Source organism: Anser cygnoides, chromosome 8, assembly GCF_040182565.1.
Source record: "Anser cygnoides isolate HZ-2024a breed goose chromosome 8, Taihu_goose_T2T_genome, whole genome shotgun sequence".
NCBI lineage: Eukaryota > Metazoa > Chordata > Aves > Anseriformes > Anatidae > Anser > Anser cygnoides.
This window is the reverse complement of record NC_089880.1, coordinates 22728464-22748338: the sequence shown is the minus strand read 5'-3', so window position 1 is coordinate 22748338 and position 19875 is coordinate 22728464. Positions and strand designations below refer to the sequence as shown.

At 39.0% G+C, this 19875-nt stretch overlaps 1 protein-coding gene across 11 annotated transcripts in view; it reads right to left on the bottom strand.

Moving 5' to 3' along the window:
- The window catches only part of ST3GAL3 (ST3 beta-galactoside alpha-2,3-sialyltransferase 3), a 183212-nt gene that overhangs the window by 106446 nt on the left and 56891 nt on the right, over positions 1 to 19875 (bottom strand). For all 11 annotated transcript variants that reach the window (XM_048059217.2, XM_048059205.2, XM_048059206.2 and 8 more), the window contains one exon: positions 1626 to 1718. In XM_048059217.2, coding sequence (XP_047915174.1) covers positions 1626 to 1718 — 93 coding nt within the window. The remainder of the gene's footprint in view (positions 1 to 1625; positions 1719 to 19875) is intronic.

The following is a 19875-nucleotide window of genomic DNA, read 5'->3' as shown; positions in this document are numbered from 1 at the left end:
CAATCCTTGTTTGTTTTTGTGGCTTTCCTTCAGCCTCTTCTTTCTCCTCCCATCTCAGACTTTCACCACTGAAACTGGACGCAGTGCTCAGGAAGATTTGGGTTGTGTGGGTCTTTTTGTTTGTTTGTTTTTGGTTAACCAGTGCGAAAGACAAGCAAAATTTCTCATCTTACGCATGTCCATGTGACCCTGAAACAGCATTTCAGCTATGATACTTTGCTGAGACTACATGAAGCTTTTTCTCTGTCTGCTTCCAAGACTGTTTTTCTATCTTAAAGGTATAATCTACATTTATTCCTCCCAGATGTCTTGTTTCATATTTGGATGTCTTAAAATATATTTCATTGGACTGTGGCCACTTAAAAAAAAAAAAATCAGGCAATCCAGATTGTTCTCTAGAAGTACCCAATCATTTATTGAGTACTCTCCAATAAACGTATCATCTGCACACTTAACCTAGGATTTTTTCCAGCTTGGATTATTGATGGCGACATTAAGCACTGCGAGAATGAGAACCGATTGACTGAGGAAATAACCTTGTGGAAATAACTCCATTCAGGCTTTCCTTACCAGTAACCACATTTTGAAATTTCTAGGGCATTGCTCTTTAATCCATCTAGTGCATACTCATGCTTGGTAAAGTCAGAAGTCACATTTTCACCATTAAAGAAGCACTTACCAAGAAGAGTTACATCCTCTGAAAAATATTTATTCTATCTCAACTATTTCCATCATATTTTGCCTATTTACATTTTAAATTGCACTGAAAAGTCAGGAACCTTTAGAATGGGAAAACATTTATTCATTTTATTCATGCTTGAAAACAGCCAAACCAACTTTATCCAAATAAAACAAAAACAACACAAAAAACCCCAACATTTTATGGCAAAGACCAAGCCTGAAAAATGTCACCCTGAGAGATCGTGTTTTTTACTAATGACATAAGCAACTGAAAACAAAAACTAAAATAAAAGAAATCATGCAGGCAAGATGATTTACATTTAAGAGTTCTAAATATATTAAATTATGATACCTGGCTTGGTAATATTAGCTTTGTATAATTGAGTATGAGAGAAGTTTCAGAAGACAATTCTTTGAAGAACTACAGGTCAGCCATCCTTACATCAATCCTACGTAAAATAATGATATTTCTGACATTGAATGCTATTAATAAAGAATTGAAGGACATGCTGGAAAAAACCTGCAGACCTCAGTAAGATTTAGGAGAAGCAACTGAACACGAAACCCCAGCAAGATGATGTCTGTAGAACTATAATTTTTTAATGCATGAACAAGAAAACAAACAGACTAGAGAAAAGGTACTTCCTCTTTACGTGACATTAGTTCAATGCAGTTAGCTGTGAGTGACCAACAGTGCTCTGTAAGTAGCTACCGAGGGGAAAAATAGCATTTTGGGTTTTAGCAGGCAAAGAAACCCTCTTCTTGAAGTCTAATTTAAAATGAAAATGAGATGAGTATTTTGCAGTAATTAGTTCATCTATAGAAATAACTCATCACATTGTTACCAGATTCTCAGACAGCTGAAACCTTTAAATGAAGATAACTAGCCTGTGAGCCATGACGAATTTACTTGGAAAAAAAAAAAAAAAAAGGTAATTACTTACTTTGGGAAGATGACAGTCATGAGTGCTGATGCATAACCAGGCTTGCACACTCCCTCAGAGAAATTTGCATACCTTGATGCCAGTTCTGGAGGCCTGTAAAAAATAAGGACAGAGTCAGGGCTCTCCTGCTATGAACTGGTTTTTGCAATCATCCAAGTCATTTTTCCTTACAATTTTTCTCAATAACAGCTATGAGGAATAATAGCCAATACAGAAGGGTATTCATTTGTTGTAATATAGCACCACGGGAGAACAAACAACAAAGGAGAGAGTTAAAGATATGTGAAATAGCAGTAAACCACTATTTTTTGAAACATTTTCATACCTAGGAAGGTAAAGCTTATGGAAGAAATGTATTAAGACACCTTTTCAGACTTCAGCTTTTCAAAAGGGAGAAAGTATAACCAGCAGTTTGCTTTGGCTATTTTTCTAGAGTATGATCAAAGTTAAAATTATAGAAAAGTATTATTTGTAAGATACCTTTCAAGCATTTGAAAGGAATTGCTGAGCAGTTCTGACAGGCTATCATCAAGGGATGCATTCAGCATTTGGGACAGACAACGTTGCTGCTGCTGTTCTGTTGAGATATGTCTAATAATTGAGTTTGGCTAGCAATTCCAGGGCCAAATTCAGATATGTATTTTTTTCTTCCACTTCACTTTAGTACAGAAACAACATCTGTTTAGCATTTAGCAACTCAAGGAAAGATACTTAAGTCAAGTACATATTTTTACCATAGACCTACTGAGTGACTGGGAAAAGTACCATTTAATTTTGTTTGTGTTTCCATTTACCACCTGTAGAATCTTTATATTCACTGTTTCACAAAAAACATAGCAAAGATTAACTCACTTGGGCTTTTGAGATAACATTATATATCTTAACGTCGGTCACAGTATGAGAATGATTAATACTCCCACCAGAAAAATGCATTTACAGTTGCATGTTCAATAATCAGTGGAGGTTGCAAGTGTTAACTACTACTGAGGGCAGATCAATAATTCTGTATATACAGCGCTATTTTGATAGCGGTAGGCGTGGAACGAAGGTTTTTTTTCCTACAGGTCAGTAACAACAGTCAAACGAAGAAAACAGTACAGATCTGCAAAATAGATCCTCAAAAATCATTTTGAAGAGCCCAATATTACCACAACAGTATTTTCTTTTCTACGCATCACCAACATCGGTTAGGTTGCAAACTGCTGCTGGAGGTAACAGCATGGAGTCAGAGCGTTTCAAGTGAGTGATACAAAGCTGAACCCCTGAACTGAAAACGGGATCCTGGAGGGATCATGAGCGGTGGTACAAACAGAACCCTAACCAGGGATGTTCTGTATTTGAATGTCAGCAGTTCTGTGCTGAACTGGCAGTAGCTTTCCTTGTACTGGTACTGGGATCACTTCCCAAGAGATCATAGCTAGCTCCAGCTGGATGATCAAGAGATGAAAAGTACATTTTACTATTGTACATATACTACAAAATTTCCTAAATCTGTGGTTCTTAAAGAATACAGTTTTATTCAGCAGAAACAGTCTAAGTCTTCAACAGCCAGAAAAGGACGTAAGCTAGACAAAATAAAAAGTTACTGTAAGTATTTCATTTGTTAAGACCTTTGTAGATAAAAACTACATGAAAAAAATTAAGGTAACATAGGCCCAACTCTAATCCTGCCACAGGTTTCCCACATAATTTTGGTCAAAACATTTGATCTTTTACTATCACAATTCCTCATCTAGGACTCGGACTGAATGATTTGTGTTCGGACTCCAGTCCAGATCTCTTTATAAATAGGCACAGGAAGGGAAGGTCTGTTGTTGACAAACCAGAATGTTTTAATGGTGCTAAAATATATTCCCTTCTAACACTGTCAAAAGGGACAGCGTGGTGTATAGGTCACTGCTTGTTGCAGCATGCCACCATTTCAGATACGAAGAAGTGGGGGAAATTTTAATCTCTATCAAGCAAATATAAGCGTTACTGGATTTTTCTGGCTTAGGGAAAAATACAGAGCTCCCTAATACCGAAATCTTCAAAAACAAGCACAAAGCAACTGGAATTTATCTGTAGCCACCACGGTAGTGAGTCATTGCTGGCAAACTTGTATAACCATTTGAATGGCAGGCTTTGCTCAAATGACCTCAGTGGTCACACAGAATATCTTGTGCCACAAGCACAGGCATTTTTCTCTTTTCTGATTTAACGGCGCTTTCATTATCAAATTAAAATGTCACTCAGATGCCCATCATGGCGTTTCTGCAAAAGAACAGTGGGCTGACAACCCCGTGCCTTTGCTTCGCACGGAAGGGCTGGTCAGCGCAGCATACTGATGCCGGAGCTGTCAGTTACAAAACCCACAAAGATACTCGGAGCTGCTGGAGCCCGAGGGGCAGAGCTGCTGACATTTCTTGGATGTGATGAAGTTCATGAGCCAGACTGCCAGAGGCAGAACAATTCTCGTAAGCCAATTGTAGCTGCCATCTCGCATCACTCAACATTTGTTCATCTCCTTTCTTCTAGCCACTTATTAAGCCAGCAGGCTACAGAAAACTAGAAGTGGGCACTCTATATTTTAAATCCGTGTAGGGACGCATTTTGTTTGATTTCTTCAGATTATATGTTGAGGCCACACTGTCATTGCCAACATGCTTGTAAGGATAACCCTATTTTAGCATACAACTCAAGGCTAAATGTTTAGAGTAAGGCTACATATAGGCTTGCTGTCTACCATTCTGCTACCTCATAAAGCCATCCAAGCTGACATCATTTTAGATGTATAAACTTGTTTTGTGGTGTGTGTTGTTTTTTCTTCCCCTGCAAGATTCATTGATCTCACAGAGATTGCTCTTCCATAAATTAGTCTGCAAAACATCTTGCATGAAGTGTCCCGTACTGCAAGGCTGATGCTGGAGGTGTGAGGTAGAGAACTACACATCAAACAAATCACAGTGTTTGTTAGTAGGTACACAGCTCTGTAACAAAACTAGTATTCAGAACTAAAATGTATGAATAAGCACCTCTTTCATATTTGATGACCATGTACCTATTACACTGTGTAACAATTACACTGCTGCATCTGTTGCTACTTTTGTGATTACATTTCTTATTTCCCAATAGAAGAAATAGTATTACTAAGAGTACATTCTGCAAAAGAAGCCTCACAAATTAGCAAAACAGGGTGCACAGCATTCAAGAGCTTAGGCTCGATTCTTGTTTTATAATCCTGATTTCTGCTTGCAACAGATGGGTCAAGAACTACGCACCAAACCAAACTGTGTTACCTTCTCAGTGCTTTACTAGTGAACAGCCTCACCTCACTAGCTCTGTTACTGTGCCTGGGATCAAAGGAGATCCTGATGACACAGGAATTATTGGGGTAAGCCAGGCAGGGCTATCATGGCAGTTACGGAACCAAGGTGGAAATCTTCTCTACATCTTCAAAGTCCAAGCACATCAGTTCAGACTCCTGATTCTCACGCTGCTAGTTACAGCAAGAACATCAGTTAGGTGAAGGTGGTTAAAGAGCTAGGGGAGGTGGAAGAAAGGATGTAGTCAGATGACACCGTGGACCCTTACATTTTCCTCAGACTTTGTGCAGGGGAAAGTAAAACAGTAAGATACTACATTGCTCAAGAATGAATGAAGGAAACAATTCATAGTCGGTAACTGTAAACATCTGCAATTTTTAAACAAGTGCCTGCATGAGGATGAAGTTAAAGGAAAGCAACTGGCTGACTTCCAGTAAAAAGAAACTGCACTCTTGCTTTTTTTTTTTCCTCCTAACTTTTCTCCTATGAGACCAGTACACATCCTGAATTCCTCCTTAAGATTTTCTGTGCTTCTCTACACTGTTACGTAGCCATCAATCTTAACAAAATTTCACAATTTGGATAAGTTAAAAATCCAGCTGCTTTCAGAGGATTAGAAAAAGAAACAAGATTTTTCCTTTTGCATGAATTTGGCAGATGCGTGTCATCTTTTAATCTCAAACATGAAAGTGTCACCACGGTTAATTCCTTCATCATGCCTTGACCAGGGACAGCATGTCATCCTCATTGGACTGGAATGTAAGTTCATTTTAAATAGGAAGTATTAAAAACTCTGTGTTTGGACCACTAAAAAAGAAGTGCACAACTAAGCTCACATAATTGAATATTCAGAATCTAGTTTAGGAGACACATTTTGCCTCTTGGCCTTCTGCATGGATTTTAAATTGTGAACTGTAAAAACTGACAAAGTTCATTTATTTGGAGATCATCTTCTCTGAGGACTGGTTACACTTGCACACAAAACATATGTACTGGTACACTTCTGAAACAAGGAAAAGGAGTTCCTCAGAAATGTGCTAGCCCTTCACCTTGAGGTTTCTGTCTTTGGTCTGATATAACTTGAGTCTTATACCTTTACAACAGCTCTACAAAGTGTACAGCATGATACCTGAAGAATGAATAGGAGACATCACGAGAACATAAGATGAAAGGTACATAGTAGTTCACATAGTGATTCACATAGTGGTTATTAAGAAGTGGCATAAAAAGGGCAGATCACTAGATCAAAGCAGTTAATGCTGAGACTCTCGTATCTACACTACACAAGATTCAGGGCATTTTACTTCAGATTGGATTTCCAGACAGGTTCCCTGGGTCAGATACAACCATCCATCATGTACATGGCTCACTGTTAGCCAAAAGCATACTTGTGGACCCTTAAGTGGACCCTCCACACTAAGTATTTGATAGGTATTTGGTAGACTCCTAGCATAAAGCTTTCAGTTTACTTTCCCCCAAAATCTGTTCAGAGCTACATTTCAGAACCAGCCTGCGAACACAATCAGCATGCACAGTAAGAGGCAAATACGGGATTTGCTTCAAAATTACGGGACTGCTCCAAACCAAGACACTAATGGATACATGGCCTGAGTGGCTGGGGCATGCGATTGTTTAGATTTTAATTAATATCAGTTACATATCTTTGAATGTTATTTATTTTATACATTGTTTACAGTCTCAGAAGTAGATCGCTTCCAAGTCTCAATATGCTTTTTCTGAGGCTTCTGAAGCAACAAATCCCATTCGAGGTGGAAAACCCCCAACACAAAACCATAAACCAATCTTCGCTCTGCAACTGGCGAGGATTTTTATTAGACAGATGAGAAAGTAAGTGTCCCATCAATTCTCCCCTTCATTTTAGATTGCCAGCAAGTACTACCAGTTCACTTAAAGGTCAGGGAGGACACCTTTAGCAGGTATGGTGATGCAGCTCTTGCATCCTCCTTCCACTCGCCACTGAGTCAGCGGGGAAGAAAGGTCATGAACGATAAGAAGCAGGCTTAATACATCGATTCCCATGCACCAGTAACAGCAAGGGACAGAAAAAGTGTTTGCACATCTGCATTTTGTAAGTAGAGCCATGATCACCATGTTATCTTGACAGGTGGCATCTCCTTGAGAGCAAGACATTACAGAAGGAAGGTGAGCTGGAGAGCCTTCCTCCTGCCACATCCAGCAGGAGTGCAGCTTGGTTTGGGAAACAGAGACAAATTTAAGGAGCTCTGACTGTAGCTGCCTTAGAAGTTTCCAAACTTTGGTTCAAAGGATTACATGGACGGATCATGTGACACTTGCTGTTTTTCTAGTCCAGCTGAGGAAAAACTAAACAAACAAAAAAAAAAAGGAATGAGGAGATAGAAGAGGAAAAGCAGAATGCTTACACTGAAAGAGACAGGAAATGCATCTATCACACTATAGCCAGCTAAACAGATATAAATATTTTCAAATGTTACTTCAGTATGTAAGCAAGTTCTTCAAGAAGATTGTGTGACTGAATAGAAAGGGAGATGGCTCAAATCCCTCTTTCTAAAAAAGATATGATGCACGCTAAAAAAAATGTCCTGTTCTGTTTCTGTACCAAGAATTGTGGTTTCTCATGAAATTAATTTCTTAACAACAAAGATAATCAACACGTACACTTATTTATTTATTTGGACTATTCAAGAACACCAGCTGAAGAAGATTAGGTTACATTAAACTGGCTCAGGAAAACAAAGTTTTAAAGGCATTCCACCAAAACCCACGGCCCGCCTCCATAACCCTAAATGACGGCAAGACACAATGTCAATGTTATCTTTGGGAAATACCCACTAGACAAAGGGACCCTGAAAGCTAAAGACCACAAACAGAACTGGCAATGTCATTCACCCTTTGTGACATGCCACCTTTGCAAAAAAAAAAAAAAAACACTGACGAGGTTTTCATCTCCTAAAAGGCACGAGGATCCTACTTCCTTGCTGAATTCCACTCCAGGTCTTTGACATACTAGGAAAAAAAAGACATTCCCATCCTGGAATTAGATCACTAGGCAAAAGAAGCAATCTCAGATTAGTCTCAACAGCGCTAAATACATAAACATCTTAAGAAATACAGCCGTGATTTCTGTTTCAGAAAGGTCTGTATCATTGTACCATCTCTTATAGTTCAGAGCATCCAGCAACTCAGCCTGGACCTCCACAATTAATAACCTTTTATCAACTCCTAAAAAAACACTATGATCCTTGCAGACAAAGAATCAGAAATGGTCAAGCTAGAAAGGATTTATTTCAACCACTAAATAAAGAAACTAAATGGTGAGTTTATAAAACTGGAGTCTAAGGATGCAGGTAAAAATCCAAGAAAAGTCCATGGCACATTTTGTATGTGACCTCACGCTGCATACTCCTCAAAGAATTGAGTAATAATCTCTGATATTTCCTGATCTCCTGCTTCTTTTTTTTTTTTTTTACAGGCTGTAAAAGAGAAGAAAACAACTATATTCAAATAGACACATAATGAGTACAGAAAAAAGTTAGAGGTTTTGTGTTTTTAAGGAAACATGGAAAGGAGAAAAATAGCTGAAATATTGTTAGATTACATTAAAAAGCATGAAATATAGAAATTTGATTTGCAGAGAAGACAGCTGTTTACAAACAATATAGAAAATGAAATTAAAAACGAAAAAGGAGTTCTGTTTTTTCAATTATTTATTAATCTTTGAACAAAAACTCATGAATTAAGGATGAAGTAACTTACTGATAATTGACATAATTCCTGGATGTATATTATTGGACTGCTTTCCATATCCAAAATTACGGTTTTCCATCCTCAGAAGACGGATGAGTAAGTATCATCGTTCTGTTCTTACAGATAAGAGTCAAAGAAGATACACCAGAGCTTAGTCTCTTATCTGGAGACGGAGTGTGTTAGGACTCCCTTAGTCATGAAAACTCTCACAGCAAGCAAAGGGATTCCTACATTAATTTATTTCTGAAATAACTGTTTGAAGAGTAAAGCCTCCATCTCCCCAAAGTCAGAAGTGATAATGCTTCCTAATATTAAAACACGCAATTTGCAAAACTTTAGAAAGTTAACATACAATCCTCCATTTAAATAACTCTCAAAAGTCATGGCTTGCACAATGGCCATAAAAAGTGAGCCAATTAAAAAGTCTGATGGAAAATAAAACGCTCAAATATCACATCCACTTTTGCCCAAATGAAGGAATGTAAGAAGATGGATTGAAATGTCATAATTTTATTGCTGTAACCCTCGGTCTTCATCACCGCCCCTCATCTGTTACATCTACAAGCAGACAATGCTTTCTTTGGACCAGGAACAGTGTTTTTCTATTTGCAGTGTAATGAATCCAGCAGTGTAGGTCCAGGAAAGACCAACGAGTGCTAAAGGGATGGGAATTAATAACTCAACCCAATTAGAATCCAGGAATCCCCTGCCCAGAGTAGGAGTCAATACCTCTGAAAACAAAGATATTCCCCCAAAGAGTAGAGTTGAAAAAATGATTAACTAAAAATTCCTGAAGTATCACAGCTGAAATCACAGCTTTAAGTCTGTGGATGCTACAGTTTAGTAGATTTGAATGTCAAATTTCAGTAGTTAGCAGCTTTAACTGCCAAGTGAGAAAATCAGTTAAACTAAGGTTTTAATCACCAAATTTTACTTCTGAAAAATGTAGTTCATTTCATCCAAGAACACAAGCAGTCTACAGAATACTTGATTTTAGAGAAACTTACAGAGCTCAGCTAGGTTCGAATGCACATTGGCACAGCAGAATGGTCTGGAAAATGCCAACAGTGATTATTTACTGCTTCCCATATTGTCAGAATTAGGGACATCAACCAAAGTTAACCTGAAGATAGCAAAACACAGACAAAAGGAAGCCCTACTGTCACATAATGTGCATCTGATCAGTAGATTTTGTTATGCCAGTACGTTAGTGCAGCCAAAACAGAGCTGGGATCCAAAGCCACCAGCAGGTCTGCCAACACCTCCACCTCTGGGGCAGCAACGCCGAAGAGCAACACGGGAGCAAGGATCGCTTCACACTCGTGTTTTACCACCTCCCCGAACACTTCTGCCGAGCACTTTCTGCAACAAGACATGGGGCAGGTGAACCTTTGGTCTGCCCACTTGTATTTTCCCCACAAAGGAAGTTCAGGATATTAGTCCTTTATGTTGCAGCAACACATCTATTTCATAGGCAATTAGCAGAGGTCAAGCCTCAGGAGAATAAATCCCACTTGGAAGAATCTCTCTCAGCTTCTTGATAGTAAATCTTTAGTGAGAACAGTTCACAATATTCTCCCTCTTCATTTTCTCAGGTGACTCTGCAGGTTAAGGGTGACAAAGGTTGCCCTCAAAACTTTTCTTTGAATGATCTGGACAGCCTGAGATGGAATAACGCATCAATTCCTCTTAACCAAAGAAAAAGAAAGAACTTTCTTTTTCCCCTCTCCCAGGCTGGACTGAAATGGAGAGGGAAAAAGTTGGTCAGTGAATAAATTACTTTAGATGGCACGAACAGACGACCTCACAATTGGGGAATGTGGTTTAGCGGTAGTGTTACAAAATGCTGCACACAGTCATGAGGCCCTGAATTTTTTTTGCACTCCTCTTTCTGTAGTAAGAATTCAAAAAACGCTGTCTTCACTGACCTATATTAAAGACAGATGCCACGGATTTGAACTCACACCAAGTAATCTAATAGGTACCATGCTGAAGTCTTCAGAAGAGGAAAGCTACAAATTGCTGGGAAAACGTTTCCTCCAGAAACCTTGCTGGAAATACAGAAGGTAACACTGGCCTGGAGAAGCTGATACTGGCAGTCAGCGTGCCCTCATGTAACAAAATCCAACCTGCTTTAGGGTAAATAATTAAGAATAGCCAGTACTGTTAACAACAAGAAGCTGCAGAGCCACCCAGATGGAAACCTCTCCTCTGTACTCCATACACTACTCTAATGAATGCTCTTCTGGTCAGACTATTTTTATTTTTTTTTAAACTTCAAAGAGCAGCTGCTTGTCTGAAAAGGCAATCCAGCCAGCATCCCAACTGCCACATGTAACTGCAATGAGTCAGGGAACAGGATGAAGTCTGTCTCAGAAGGAACCGCGCGCAGCCTGGTTAATCTGACCTCCCCTCTTCTTGTATCACCCTTGCCTTCACTGAGCATCAGTCCTAGAGGAAGCGGCTGGTCAGGGCTCTCCAAAAAAGTATATGCCCAAGTGCTTTTCCAAGACGTTTGGTGTACAGGTTAAGGCAAGCTCCAAGGCTGAGCACTGAAATAGGTTTCACTTTCCAGTGGAACAGGTCCTCTCCTCTCTTTGTTAACTCAAACAGGCAACACTTCACCAATTCACAAAAGCCTGAGTTCCGTGATAATAAAACACAGCTTTGAATCCTGTATGGATCGGAGTATTCAAATGCATTCAATATGCATATCATAAACATTTTGTTTCTTGGCTTTTCAGTTTGTCCTCCGTCAACCAGCTGGAACAGATCGCATGGCAGACAAGAAAGAAAGAAAGAGCCCCTACACATTCTGGCAGTTTTCTGCCTCTCCCTTTGTGGTCCTGATTCTCCCTGCTGAGAACAGACCTGGGGCTGTCAGCAGCAGTGCTTGTGCCTGAGCTCATTTCTGCCGTGAGCTGAGGAAGAATCCCACGTGCTTCTGTGTAACGTGAGAGGACAAAGCATGCCATAGAAGTTAATGTTTGGGTTTCCCAAAAGCAACTAGAGAAAATCTCATCTGAGCTTCACAATCCAACTCAAATATCCGTAACATTAAAAGGATCCTACAGCAACAGCAGCTCACGACTCCCGCCCTGACGTGGCGCATCAAACACGGTTGTGAGTAACCTTCCTGCTGCAAGGTAGCCTTCAACATGTCTGGTTCAGTGCCTTGAGCACCACACAACATCAGCTCTCCCACCAGCCCTTGTCAGGGTGAGGGTCCTTCAGGGTACTTCTCCAGCACTGATCCGTCACGGATGCTAGCAGCAACGTCATGCTTCCCAAAGAAAGAGCATATTCTAAGTTGATCAACATGATCCGAACTTACTCTGGTCCTATGTCCTTCAAACCTTGAAGGACTTTAAACAGCAAAATAAAGAGATTTTTTACTAAGCAAGACAGTGTCATGTTTCTGTAAGACTGGAAACAGAACAAATAATGCATCTTTGGCTTATATTTAATGGTGTTTCATCAGCCTCTCTCACCTGGAGTTCTTTGAGCCTATCCTCCTTGTTTCACAGCATGGCACTCAATACCTGCCTCTCTTCTCCTGCTATGCAGTTCTTCTCTAGCACAGCAGCAGAGCTTCCCGAGTTCTTTCGGCATACATGAAATATTATTTTACCTAACATATTATAATCATGGCTGTTAAAAGTATGTCTTAGCTTTGCTGTCCTCCACCAGCATGCAAGAAATCTGTATGAGTTCATTCCACCAAACTCTTCCTCGCGTTGATATATATATTCTTATACACACACACATATATACACATGCACTATATATATTCTTAACATTTATTTCTGGCATTTTTAGCACATAAACACAGCACGGCCTTGACATATCTGGTCACATTACAGCAATGCAGAAGACAAATATAGAGGCAGATTGAGTAAAGTAAGCTGTCTCATCCCATACACCCCATTCATAAAACCTCCTCGCTGCCACTTACACAAAAAGATAAATAAAGAGCTGACAACTAAACTGTGTCTAGATACCACAGCACGAGTGCTTTTCTGAGTAAGAGACATGCTTCAGAGGCAGGCTCGATAAACACTAATGTTCCCTTGATGGAATACATTCAGTTCTTCAGGGAGGGCATACGAGGATTCCTTAAAGTATTTCCATGGGCAAACAAAAGGGAAGTAGAGCTCTTCGGGGGTGGAACAGTGCTGGCCTGCAAGAAGGGATTGTGTTAAGCCCCGCATACGCAGGAGAGATGATGCTTGGTGATCACGTACATGCCTGAGGGGTTTCCAACAGAGGCAACTCCTGCATCAGTTTAATGATAAGCCCACAACTGCTGTGATTCAGGACAGGCAGCAACAAAACACCTGTTTTTCACATTGTTCCTTAAGACCAATATCAAGAATACAGCGATGAACGCCAATGTTTTAGCAGAGATCCATATCAAACCCCACGATACCACAGAACATCTAGTCCTTGCAATAAACTGCACAACCAATTAGAATTTGAATGAGACGTTCCCTTAATGGCCTCAACACAGCATTTCTAACCTCTTAAACTGAAGTTCTGGGAATGATCTATGCTTAGATAGCCCAATCCATCACAGTGACATGCATTTATTCAATTTCCATAACATATTCAGGGATCAGGAAAGTCTTAGGAGGAGAATATTCAGTAACCATAAATTTAAAAATAGTTCACCAGGGCAGAAGCTGGCCAAAAGTAATTTCTTTAGTTGGCCTAATCTCTGACTTTCAGAAGAGTTTTCTGAAGGGAGAATATGAAGTGTGGCTTTTTGCATGCTCTTATCCCAAGATGATAAAGGAACACGAAGGCTCCCAGTAATTTATGTGCTTATAGGAAGTTCCTGAATTGGGTTTCGCTACTAAAGTAAGTTTACCCTTCTGGGAAGGCAACAACTCAAAAAATGCTTGCTCAAACAACAGTAAACAGAAATTTTTAAAGTTACTAGCTGTAATCACATTCACCCTGAAAAACAAATTACATTCAGTTAGGCTAATGCTACTGCATTGCCAAGTACAAAAGTGTTCCGCCTTATAGATATGGAAGGAAAAAGAGAACTGAGCCTTTTCTTCGTAGGCGTCCAGTTTTTATAACAACCAGTCTGTCTTATAAAAGAACAAGATGTGCAAACCCAGTCCCAAGATGAATGTGTCAAGAAAGAAACCAAACTCATGCATGCTGACACCTTCATAGATGCTCACCTGAAGAACAAACCCATCTAACTCAAAAATGCACGCTAGTTTGAGCTACAAGCATTTCAATTTATTTACTGGTGGAAATCCATACTGGCTATTGTTATTGTGCTCAGAATCAAAAAACGGGCTGAAAAGCTTACAGAGTCATCCCTTTTTGCATTTAAAATATATCAACTTTCAACCAGTAGCATGGAGTTCCCCCCTAGCATTTGAGGATTTATTAGTCACCCCTAGCTTTCCAGAAAGTCCTCAGCTACTATTTAAAAATTAGAAGAATGCTGCCCAGACATAACAATTCCAAAGCACACACACTTAGGTATCTGTTGCTTGAATTGTTGTTGCTGATTTTTTTTAAATATTTTAAAATATTTTTTTTAGCCAGACAGAACAAGACCCCCTGTATTCACTGTTCTACCTTTCCTATAAACACACTAACATTGTTTTCACTTATCCTGTAGGTAAAACTGGTTTTCCAGGAACATTTTTCTTTGTCTTATGAAACTGAACGTAATGGGGCAAACAGCATAAAAATACTCTAAACAATGCCCAGACATTCATATTTTTTGCTTTACATTCTTTTCCCACATAGTTTGATTCATAATTACTTCCAGCTTCAGGAAACTGACCCTTTTAAAAGCACCAAACATAATTTTTTTTATCTTTGTTTGCATTCAACAAATCAAGGAATGATTCAGTTATATCTAATTATCCAGAAATTCTGACTTCCTCAAGCTTTATTTTCTTCATCTCCTGATGTTGTGTCTAACACGAGAATCCCAAAGTTAGATAAAAGACTCGCATTAGGAACCTTTATGAGAATTCCAAAATATCAAAATTGGGAAAAAATATGAAAAGAGCTAGGAAGAACAAAACAAAGAACTGGGATAGCAACTGCATCCCAACCACATGTGGGAGGTTTAATGAGATGAACAACAAACAGCCCAATACCTGAAGCACTGTGAATAGCTAGGATTCATTTTTAAATACCTGAAGTGCTCAAACGATTAGTGCAGATTGGAAGAGATTAAGTAGAAGAACGTGAATTAAAAGTCAAAGGAAAAATCCAAAATGAAGAAGAAACAAATAACTGAGTGTCAGGAACATACCAATGATATCAAGTATGCCAAGCCTTGAAATAACCTTTCAGAAAAAGCGACATCGAGACGCGCACTCTCACTCCTGCCTAGGCAGGACGGGACATCCCTGTGACTTCTCACTTTACTCTTCCCCCCACCCAGGGCTGTAGTGGGAAGGGGAACAGGGCACAAAGAAATCCCCCAGCAGCAGGCACGAGGAAAGCCCAGCATTCCAACACGTTGATTGCTTATTTTTACAGTGCTTAATGGCAAAGTACCACACATAGACACACACGTAGCTTCAAAGCAACCTCCTACTCCAGAAACAAAACGAGGGGAAGGGGCTCCATTTCAGTTCTTCATTATTAAAGCTCTGAAGGAAAGAAATTTCAACAAACAGAAGTAATCCAATCTGTGTTTCCCTAGCCCAAAACTCCCTCCATTTTTACAGTCTTTTCAAAGACTAGATCAAGTTTCGTTTGAGCTTGCAGGGTGAAGGTTATTATTTTTGGCTTTCCATTTATTTATTTATTTACAAAGACTCACTTTTTGTCCTTTATTTTTAAAGACAACCTTGAAATTATAACAAGTATTCAAAAATCTTTGTTGCATCTCCTGCATTTATAATATTGGAAAAACATGTAAATAGATGTAATAACATGTAACAAGATACCTAGCAAAGCACAGAGCACACTGGAAAAATATTCCTTATTTTAATTATCTAGAAGAATTATATAAAACGTATACCATATCTTGTATAAACACAGTAAATTATGTTCGTGTTATGTTGTTGTGGTCAACCATAATGATGTCTCAGTCATTTTTTCTGATTGAAAGAAGTAGTAATTTTCTTGCCTGCGATTCTACCTATTAAAAAAGTGAACTTTCTCTCTCAAATTAACACATTATAATACCATTGTCTTATTAAGTGAGGAATTTTACTTCCAGCAGTTCCAAATGCTGGCAGGAAGCTCAAGCACATCTGCTAACAGTTGCAAGACTTTATCAGGGAGTTGCTCTTCCCCAGCCAAAGTCAAACCCTGGGACACCTCCTCCATCATTCACCAGCTGCGAATCTACCATGAAGGTTTAGAGCTGACTGTGGCAGCAGGTGAAGAGAACAGCCATCACCCAAGGCAGGCTTTTATCTGGCTGTTGTTTAGAAGCATAATGTCATCAATCCAGCAGCTAAAGTACCTTCCAAAATAGCTTTTGAAGGATGAGTTTGAATTGAGGACAGAAGTAGCAGTTTGACCAGACATCAGCTTCCATCTCACATGTCGTAAAATGGCAGGCAGGCAAGGTAAGGAAAGCAAGTATAGAAGCGTAACGGAGACAATGCAAGGGACCAGCCCCAAGTCACACTGGCTGTTACTAAAAAGGAGCTTTCCACGTGTACAATGCAAGCAAATCTACACTTCTAACGTGTAACTCCAAGTAAACATTATGGTAACTAAACCGAGCACAAAGTAGTAAGTGACAAACTAAAAAGGACCACACAACATTAAGCCGGGCCTCGCTAAATATGCATTAAGACACACTCTATAATTAACTACATGACCATATGCTGATCCTCGTGCAGAACTCTCCTTTCACTCCATGCAAATAGAGATTCTGCTCCGAGAATGACTCAGAATCTGTAGTGAATGAGACTCATTTCTAGGACCTGGCCAGCCTCAAAGAATTACTACAATATAAATATTTAATAGTAATAAAAGCACGCAACCCTTTTGCCAAGCACAGATGTTAGAAAGCAACTGCAAATCTTGGTGGCACCTAGTAATCCGCTGGCTGAGTCACTAACATGACTGATGGCCTTAAGTTGTTCAGGAACTATTCACCCCTAAAAGGATTAAGACCTATGAATTGTATCGTATTTTTTGTATAAATACACTTTTCTACATAACCAGTGAATGTTGGATTTTATTCTTAAAGCTTTAAAAGTTGTACATATCTCTGCTGCTTGGGAAACCACTTTACCTGGGAGAAACTGATGCAGCCAGCCTGTTTACAGACTTTGGGCACATTTTGTTTTGGTATTCTAACTTTGGTAATGATATTATGGTTGGTACAAACACAACTAAAAGATAAATTCCTTTTGCAACAGATCTTTTTCAATAAGCTAGTCCTGAGGAGATTCAGGTCTTGTTTTGACTATGAAAAACAGCTAATTCAGTAACTTTACTGCCTTCAGATGTCCTCAGCTTTCTATTCATCCTGTAGCTCGTTAACAGTCCCTATATCTGGGTACCATCTTCATTTTTAGAAAATAAAAGACCTTCCAGAGAAGAGCTAGCCTAAGCATAGGCAGCAGAAAGCAAGTGTTTTCCATCTTGACTTTCTGACAAGCTCAGAGCAACAACACCTGTGCAGTACCTTAAAAACTTTCCATCCCCTTCCAGGTGAGAATTCTGGCCATTGCAGTCTCCTTAATGCCATAGCAAGGAATGCATCAGCCATAAAATTCCCACAGAGAACACCCGTGTATTTCTGACATTTTCTTTCCAAAGAGAACATGCAGCTTCCTTACCACTTCCATGAACTCAAAGAGAGCCAGTGAACAGAATCATTACATTGCTGTAACCACAACAAAATAAGTAACATGCCTTGGGTACCTACAAGGTGGAGGATGATAAAGTAGTAAACAAAAAAAAACGAAAGATGGAAAGGCAAACAGATACATTTCTATTTATTCCTGCCAAACACTCTGTACAATGTAATTTAAAATTCATGTCAGAGCACTTAAGTTTTATTGCAACTATGCCTTTGTAGAAAGTGTTACTCCTCCATGCCATTAGTTTAAATGATATTAAGTAACACAGCCAGGAACAGATTTTCAACAAATGAAAGATGAAAGATTAAAAAAAAAAAAAGAGAGAAAACTAATTGTTGCCCCAAGTGCTTCAAGTCACACAACGTTCTCGCACGCTGTCAATTAAGTGCACTCTATAAAGTTATGATCTATGGCAAAATTCCACCAGGACGATTATATCACAACAGACATAATTAAATTATTTCTGCCAAAAAAGTCATCAGCACAGAACTTGTTATCCCTCTTAACTCTCTGAGCAAGTATTTTTTAAACCAGAAAGTCCTTCTGCAATACTAACATCTTGATTAAGAGTTGCAGAAAGCACTACACATTTTTAACCATTAAATTCCACTGAATTCACAGAAAGTACTTAGAAAACACATTTGGTATCCTGACCACATGGTGAACTTGTGGAACAGCAGCAAATTCCTTCAGGCTTCATCTTCCAACACCCATTTTTCTTTCAACATTTATTTCGTATGTTTTATGGTATTTTCAGCTTTTCTCTAGCTCTCTTGCTATTGAAAAAAAAACGAACAGAATAATTCAGGCTGGAAGGCAACTCTGCAAGTCGGCAGGTCCACCTCAAAGCAGGGCTACCTTTACTTTCGAAGAGGAAAAATAAACAAACAAGGGAAAAAAAATAGAACCAAGGAAGGACTATTGCAGTTAAGAAACAAACAAAAAAACACAAAAGCCAGCCATGTGATTTCACCTACCGATATACTTGCTTTCTTTGCACCTTAACCTAACCTCATTGTACTTATTTTATACAAGCTCATTTTATTTTTCATGCTTTTCCAGAAGCTAAACTTATGGCTGGTCTGCTTTTAAAGCAAACACGCATTTTTATAGTGCTATATAAATATCTTATGACTAAAAAACAATTTTTTAAAATTAAAGATAATGGAGAATTTTTATCAAGAGGAAAAGAAATAGAAAGAAACATAGAAGTGTTTAGAGCTTTGGAAGCCCTCCAGCAGGTAAAAACCTCACAGGCTGTGTCTCAAAGAGGTGTAACCCAACAGGTAAGTCAGCAAATAAGAGAAAAAAAGAATGCAACACAGGTATGAAATGAAGGAAGGTTCAATGGAGACTTCCTAAAAGCAACAAACAAAAGGACAAAGAGCACAGAAGGAAGGATAGGAAGAACAAGACTGAAGCAGTGGTTGAGACAGGCTGGCACCCGAAGCTGCTACACCAAAAGTGCACAGCCAGTGAGCTGCATTTTCAATACATCAGTCATGACAAAAATTAAATAAATTAAAAAAACTAAATCAGACTACTAAAAAACATGAAATTTTTTTTCTCTTCACTAGCACCAAGATGTTCATTCAGAAGTTACCTACCTGCTTCACAATTTTGGACTAAGTTCTCTGCTTTAGCATCTACGTGTATAAACTGAAGATAATATATCATCTCATCCACAGTGCTGTAAGGCTCTCTAAATCACAAGGATGTCCCAGTACTGAAAATTTAATATAGAAATGGGAACTGCAGAGCCACCATGGGTATGCAACAAATAAAGCACAGAACGTTACATTACCAAAAAGAAACCCTGTCCTTGATTCATGGAATAAATTGTCATACTTCTTGCACACTGAATGAGATACAGACCCTTTACAAAATCAGTATTCCTTTTTTTTCCCCCATATATGTTTTTCTACAGCACCATCCCGCCTGATACACTCACCTACAGTAATTTATATACTCACCTGCTTCTGTAAAAGCAGCTCCTACCTAGAGATCTTCTCACTTACTGCGAACAACAGTCCCCAGCACAGTTGTATGGCTTTTATTTCATTATGGATGTTCACAAGCTGTTCAGCAAGACTAAACTCAAAACCTTAACGTTACACCCAATGAGTACATTGAAGCTTCTTAAAACACTGATTTATTTTTTTTAATTAATGTGATGCATTGAATGGGGGATGCATCCTCAAGTCACTCAAAGCTACTGGATTGCTTCAATGTCTTTTTAAGTAGTAGAAGCAGAAGGGTTTTAGTAGTCTTTTTGCTCCTAATGCCAAAGTTTCCCCTGGGCTGTTGACCTCAGAAACAGAGTCACTAGTGACCCCTAGTGTTACGAAGTTCAGTCTCAATTTGACCAATTATGGCAAA